At 45.5% G+C, this 7,129-nt stretch overlaps 1 protein-coding gene across 4 annotated transcripts; it reads right to left on the reverse strand.

The window, feature by feature from the left end:
• Positions 1 to 2,699: 2,699 nt before the first annotated feature.
• LOC106570360 (cyclin-dependent kinase 5 activator 1) lies at positions 2,700 to 5,391 on the reverse strand. Of its 4 annotated transcripts, none has more exons than XM_014142580.2 (2): positions 4,822 to 5,391; positions 2,700 to 4,065 (listed from the first exon to the last, which is right to left on the reverse strand). In XM_014142580.2, exon 2 carries the CDS (start codon positions 3,834 to 3,836, stop codon positions 2,850 to 2,852), a length of 987 nt encoding a protein of 328 aa, XP_013998055.1. In that variant the 5' UTR covers positions 3,837 to 4,065; positions 4,822 to 5,391; the 3' UTR covers positions 2,700 to 2,849. The 4 variants fall into 4 exon arrangements, with proteins under 4 accessions (XP_013998055.1, XP_013998054.1, XP_013998053.1 ...); XM_014142579.2 differs by having other exon boundaries at positions 4,716 to 5,391; XM_014142578.2 differs by having other exon boundaries at positions 4,656 to 5,391.
• Positions 5,392 to 7,129: the final 1,738 nt, after the last annotated feature.

Below are 7,129 nucleotides of genomic sequence, written 5' to 3' on the forward strand. Positions count from 1 at the left end.
GGCTGTTATGTTGCTTTAGCATCAACAGAAATACAATTGGTTTGGCAGCAAGACCTGTCTGCATAGAAAGCGATAGAAGAACTACCTCACCCACTCATATGGGGAGTAACTATCTTTGTGATCCTACTGTATGGATGCATCCCAAATTGGCACCCTATTCCCTACATAGTGCACTAATTTTGACCAGAGACCTATGGGTCTTATGAGCGCTATGGGCCATTTGGGCCAATTCCCATGACTCACCTTAGGTGTGTTTCTACATTCTACACACCTCGTTTTCCTATTGTAGCTATTGTAGTTTTTGCTCATTAGCAGGCTAACAGTCTGCCATGGCCAGAAGGGAATGAGAGGATCCAAAGCCTCTCTCGCTCTCTGTTCATATTTCAAATCAGATTTTTTTAATGCCTTGGCAACCATGATAAATATATTTTTATGAGCACAGCTTGCACACAGAAAAAATCCCGCCCTCTGGCCCTGAGGTACATCTGTGGTCTATTCCTGACAGACACAAACACACATTAGAGCACATGTGACTTAGATCAAAACGTGTGAACCAGAAATTCCAAGGTTTCATTAAAAACATTTTTTAAAGAGGAGAACAACATGGCCTATGGGTCCTGGCCAAAAGTAGTGCACTATAAACGGAATAAGGAGCCATTTGGGACACAGATGTAATCCCTAGAATGAGACAGCGAGGCTAACAACAATAACAGCAGCATTTAACCACAACTACACACATCTTGCCATTCCAGGCCAGCCCTGCACTGGGACTAAGGACCACCTTCAGCTACCTCTACCCTTTTACAGGACACGTGTGACTCATATCTACACCCCTCCTCTCTCCCTCTCATACATTGTTTCAGGGGACTTCCGGTGCAGGAGACTAGGTATTTAAGTGTATGTGTGTGCGTGTGTGTGTGTTTAAATTCCAGGCCAGCCTGGATTAGCCAGTGACTGAACCTCTAGGCCTGTAGAGTAGCCTAGAGGGGGACAGAGGTGGATGGAGGGTATGGGGCCAGAGTAAGAATGGAGGAGAGGTGGAGGAAGAGGTGGGGGGGTAGTCTCATTAATGCCACAGCAGCAGCGGCCGGGTGCCCTGATGACAGGCACAGCCAGGGAACAAAGGACTGACGGGGTAAAGAGCTGATGAACCTCGCTATCTGCCAATAACATACCCACATACACAAAAGCACACACACACATGCAAAATAAGGACGTATTTTGCTTCCACCAGGAGACCATTAGATTAAATGATAGCTGGAGAGAGAGAAACAAACGGCCCTGCACCCTACAGATGTTTTTTACGCTCTGTCCTAAATGGCACCATAGTCCTTATATAGTGCAATACTTTTGCACTATATAAGGACTATGGTGCATTATTTAGGAAATAGGGTGCCATTTCGGTTGTAAACTGAGTGAATGGTATTAATGGGTTGGTAGCTGTTCTAGCTTTTCCCTCAGGTCAGATGACCCTCTGTTGTCAAAAGAATTGTTTTACTGATGACCAAGCACACGACAGACAGAATCAAGTGGACCTAGACGACATGGGACCTAGGCAACATGGGACCTAGGCAACATGGGACCTAGGCAACATGGGACCTAGGCAACATGGGACCTAGACAACATGGGACCTAGACAACATGGGACCTAGACAACATGGGACCTAGACAACATGGGACCTAGACAACATGGGACCTAGATAACATGGGGTTTTGTTACTTACATAAGGAATTTAGTATATTACCATAATACATGTCTGTAGGTCCTATTTTAATGTCCTGTTATGTCTTCAGTTAGGTCTGTTCACTTCTAGTAAAGTAATTTACAAGTAATGATGTCCATGATCTTCTAGGTAAAAATGTTGTTGTTGAAATGCCATTCCCTTGGGTTGTTTATGACCCAACCAATCACTGTTTAGAACATCTGACCCGGCTCTGTATGTGGTTGTAATAGTGAATTACTTTTTTTCTGACAAAAAAACTGTTCCATGCAAATGTATGTTGCTATCACATTCAGACAGGGAGTCTTGGCTGTGGTAGAGGTGGGAGAGGGGAGGAGAGAGAGTGGAGAGAGGAATGCGAGGAGAGGGGAGAGGAGAGAGGGGAGGGAGGAGAGAGAGGGGAGGGAGGATAGGGGAGAGGGGAGTGGAGAGAGGGCAAAGGAGAGAGGAGAAAGGAGAGAGGGGGGAGAGGGGAGAGGGAAGGGGACAGAGAGAGGAGAGAGAGGAGAGAGGATAGGAAAGGGGAGAGGGGAGAAGGGAGGGGAGAGACGGGAGGAGAGGGGAGAGGGGAAAGAGGAGAGAGGGGAGGAGAGAGAGAGGGGAGAGAGGGGAGAAAAAGGAGGGGAGAAAGAGGGGAGAGTGGGGAGAGGGAAGAGAGGAGAGTGGGGAGAGACTGGAGGGGGGAACAGCTGAGATGACTGTTTCTGTTTCTGTTCCCCCAGCTCACTGAGACACAAGAGGTGAGAATGGGGTCACGAAGGACAGGTAGACCAAATGGTTCCACCATTCAAGTAAAATCAGGTGAGTATTACATAACACAAAAGGGCTTGTGCTAACAACATAAGCACTCAACCCTATTGATGACACATGCTAATTTCTGATCTAGTCTTAGGAGGACAAGTTTCCCCATTGTCTTAATGTAGATGGCTCATTGGTGGTTAATGGCAGGGTCTCCGGATGTACCATTAGATGGGGGAGGGGGGGGCAGTCCCTTATCCCTTATCCATTATCCCTGTGTTACATTCTTGGAGGTAGGTGGCTGGAGCGGGTGGGAAATGTTTGGCAGAGAGATGGGGGGAAAGGACAGGCGGATGGGGATTGGGGGGGTTGTACCCCACTACCCCTCCTCTCACCGGTCCAGCACGCGGCTGTAGTCCTGTGGGCTGCTGCCCCCTTCACTCTTCAGCTCAGCGAACACCTGGGTGAAGAAGTGCGGGTCAGCGTTGATGCGCAGCATCTTGGCGCTGGTGGCATCGATGATGGCCAGGCAGCGGTCCCAGAAGGCGTCCTTGCCAGCCTCCACCAGGAAAGGTTTCAGTGGGTAGGATATCTCATTGCCCATGTAGGAATAGGACAGGTAGAGACAGGTGAGTAGTGTGGCCTGAAGTTCGTGCTCCGACGCCACCAGGTCTCCATCCACCACATCACGACACAGCATGTAGACAAACACCACGTTGGCCGGAGTCACGAAGGCCTGATCCTGCCAGCCCTGGAGGAGCAGAGAGCGGTCCACCGCCCGCAGCCACAGCACTGGGTCCGCAGGGGAGAGGTGCTTCAGCCGGTAGCAGCGGCCACACAGGAACTCACCCAGGCACCGGAGAAGTTCACTGGTGGACGCCTGGACGATGATGCGCTTGGGAGATGAGACGGCCGTTCCTTGGTGGGGCACCTTCTTGACAGAGGACAGCTGCTGGGGCTTTATGCCCATGCCATAGCTGTAGTGCCCCTGGCCGAAGCCTATCCCCAGACCCAGTCCCGTTGGCCCGTCGTAGCTTGTGAGGTTGGCACACGACAGAGACTTCTTGACATTCTCGCGGTTGAGGTGCAACACTGGATCCTTCTGGTAGATGTTGTTGTTGTTGAGGGGGTCTCCAAGTGACCCCGGACCCCCAGGACATTTCTTAGAGCCCCCTCGTTTCTTGGTGGAGGCGACCAGGCGTTTCCAGGTGAGGGCTGGGAGAAAGATTGACTGTCCCCGTTTCAGGCCACCTGCGCGGTCTTTCTGAGTGTTGAGCGAACGGCTGCTCAGGCTCGGGTAGTGGTTGAGTGAGCCAGGCCGCGTGTCATAGTAGCTGTTCTTCCTGAATGCAGGGGAAAGGGATAGTACTGTGCCCATTGTGAGTCAGTGCTGTAAAGAATATTATACTGGCTTTGGATTTGGACAGGGGCGAGGTGGAGGCACAGTTCTCTCCTGTTTTAGCTATTACAATCCAGGCAGTGAATACTGGACGGAGAAGCGATATGAAGAGATGACTGAGGAATACATTTATAAAGCTTAGTTGAGCTTTGTGACTTTTCAGTTGATGCTGACACTATTCAAATGCCCATGAAGACACATCCAGTATCTGCAACACACAAGAACAGGCAACCGTATGATTTTGAGAATAAACAAGGTAATACTTTAACATTGAAAATAATACATTTGTAATAACGTGTAATAATGTAATCATGTAATATTTGTTGTTGTTTTTTTATCGCAAAACCTCTTAATTTTTCAATGTCCCGTCAAGCAGCGATGCTACATTATTCCCACATGCATATCAAGACAAGCTCTGGTCCAGGACGTTAGTGCGTGTTCTTCTACTAACATCTACGAACGCGAACTAACGCCCTGGACCAGAGCTAGTACAGACAATTTCCTAGCCTAGTGTGAGGACTGTTCCTCATGCGCCTGTCTCTTAAGTCACTAGACTGACTCAGACAGCCTATACATGCAGCTATAATTGTCGAATCAATGCAACACATTGTAACCTAGGCTACTGCAGTGGGCTAAATCAATAACTATTCGTTTTTTCACAAAGCGCAATGATATTCCAGGACAGGTTACAACAACCTGCGCACTATAACAAGAGCATAAAGCCGCAAACCCCAACCTCAGACAATAACATCACACACAGAAAATAATTATCAGGATAATGTAACATTTATAAAATACCTGCATGTAACTCCAAAGAGGTTGTATAATAATCAATATGAAGAGAATAGCGGTGCTCACACATTTATTATCGGATGTCCACTGTCGCCTATCCGTCGCATTCAGTGATTTACAGAACTGCACAACAACGCGCAACAAATGAACTGCCTGTGTGGAAGTAGCCTACCATTGACAACAGTTCAGATAAGAGTAGAAATGATCGATTCAGTTCAAGAAGCGCTTCTGAGCAATTTGTTATTGAGCGGAGAGCCGCGTAGAAGCCGTCTCGGCCAAGTCGGGTGCAGGTGTCCGGCGCCGCGTAATAGCTGCAGACAATAAATCCAAAGGCCGCTCCGTTATGAGAAAAAGTGGATAAATTATTATGTCATTCGCGTCTCCATCTCAGAGGGAGTGCTGTGCAAACTTTCACTCTGATATCGGACCTTACTGTCCTTTCGATTAATTCCATCTTCGCAGCCATCCTCGCGATCAAATACGCAGTATTTATAGCCTACAGAACTTTATGTAAATACACAACACAAAGTCCTTCACCTTCAAAATCCAGACAGTTCTCTATGCGTCTCTGGCTATTCTGTTCAACGTGGAACGAGCGGAGGGACAGGGATAGCATACTATGCTTCTAGGCTACCCGGTGAAGAGGGACAGGATACCGGGGAAGCGATTCTCCTTGTCAACCCTTCAAATCGGTCTCCGTAAACCACTGAGCGCACCGAGTGGCGCGAGGCGGCTAATCAAATCGTTTACTGACTCCTCCTAGCAGGGGTGCGTGTACTGCTCAGCTTCCTGACGCGCGCACAAACACACTCACTCACTGATGGCAATGTGTTGTTCGACACTACATTGCTAGATCACAAGACTATCGTTAACGCATTCGAGTGATATGGTAAATTGTTAGAAACTGTGGCTGTAGATTCCGATATTTTGCTTGTTTTATCATGTGTTTGTGTGTGTTTGGAGTGGGATAACGGGTAAGTGGCTTCAGTGTGTCTCTCATAGTCTTCAAGCTATGGTAGGCCTACCTGCAGGCATGGTCTACAATAGATATTACATGCCACATACCCAGTAGGTGACCGTTGTCTATAACATATAGTTACAGTATGGTGAAACTCTAGCACAGGGTTCCTAACTGGTGGCCCGCGGGTGATTATATTTGCCCCCCCCAAGTTTCTATGCAAACAAAACTCAAACAAAAACTTGTATTTTTATTCTTGTACATAAAATAATTTAAAAACACCAGCAAATCAGGTCCAAGTGATTTTAATTCAGGAAATCTGTTACAAATTATTCTCACGCAAAATAAAGAGATACTGTATGTGTGATAATTTACCCTACAAATGTAAGCATGGTTAAAAAATTATTAGTCAAATATTATAATCTGTTTGGGCTTATTTCTTGAGGTCAATTTGCAGCCTACAAATTATTTTTAGTTATGTTCCCCGACCATCTGGTAAAAAAATAAAAAATTGGCCTGCGGCTGAATCTACACTGAACAAAAATATTAAGGCAACATGAAACAATTTCAAAGATTTTACTGAGTTACAGTTCATATAAGGAAATCAGTCAATTGAAATAAATCCATTAGGCCCTAATCTGTGGATTTAACATGACTGGGAATACACCTTTGAAATGTGTTATTTCTTATGGATCAAATCAAATGTTATTTGTCACATGCGCTGAATTGTCACGTCCTGGCCAGTAAAGGGGTTATTTGTTATTGTAGTTTGGTCAGGACGTGGCAGGGGGTGTTTGTTTTATGTGTTTCGGGGTTTTTGGGTTAATGTTCTATGTTAGAAATATACTATGTTCGTTCTAGTTTTTCTATTTCTATGTTTAGTTTATTGGGTTGACCTTCAATTTGAGGCAGCTGTTCCTCGTTGCCTCTAATTGAAGGTCCTATTTAGTAGGGGTGTTTTTTCATGGGTTTTTGTGGGTAGTCGTTCCAAGTGTAGCTGTGTGCTTCACAGGACTGTTTTCTCGTCATTGTTTTGTTCAAATGTTTATTTTGGTTTTCTTCTAAATAAAGAAGATGAGCATACACATTCCCGCTGAGCCTTGGTCCCATATTTACGACGAACGCGACATGAATACAGCAGGTGTAGACCTTAGTGAAATGTTACGTATAATTATTTTACCAAAAATGCAGTTTTAAGAAGAAATAAGTGTTAAGAAAAAAATTGATAAGTAAAAAAAAGTTAGTCGAGGTTAGTTGAGGTAATATGTACATTTGTAGTCGGAAGTTTACATACACCTTAGCCAAATACATTTAAACTCAGTTTTTCACAATTCCTGACATTTAATCCTAGTAAAAATTCCTTGTCTTAGGTCAGTCAGGATCACCACTTTGTTTTTATAATGTGAAATGTCAGAATAATAGTTGAGAGAATGATTTGTTTCAGCTTTTATTTCTTTCATCACATTCCCAGTGGGTCAGAAGTTTACATACACTCAATTAGTATTTGGTAGCATTGCCTTTA

This window comes from Salmo salar, chromosome ssa14 (assembly GCF_905237065.1).
Source record: "Salmo salar chromosome ssa14, Ssal_v3.1, whole genome shotgun sequence".
Classification (NCBI taxonomy): Eukaryota; Metazoa; Chordata; class Actinopteri; order Salmoniformes; family Salmonidae; genus Salmo; species Salmo salar.

Coding starts and splice junctions, on each gene's coding strand:
- LOC106570360 (XM_014142580.2), bottom strand. CDS start 3,836: ATGGGCACAGTACTATCCCTTTCCCCTGCATTCAGGAAGAACAGCTAC.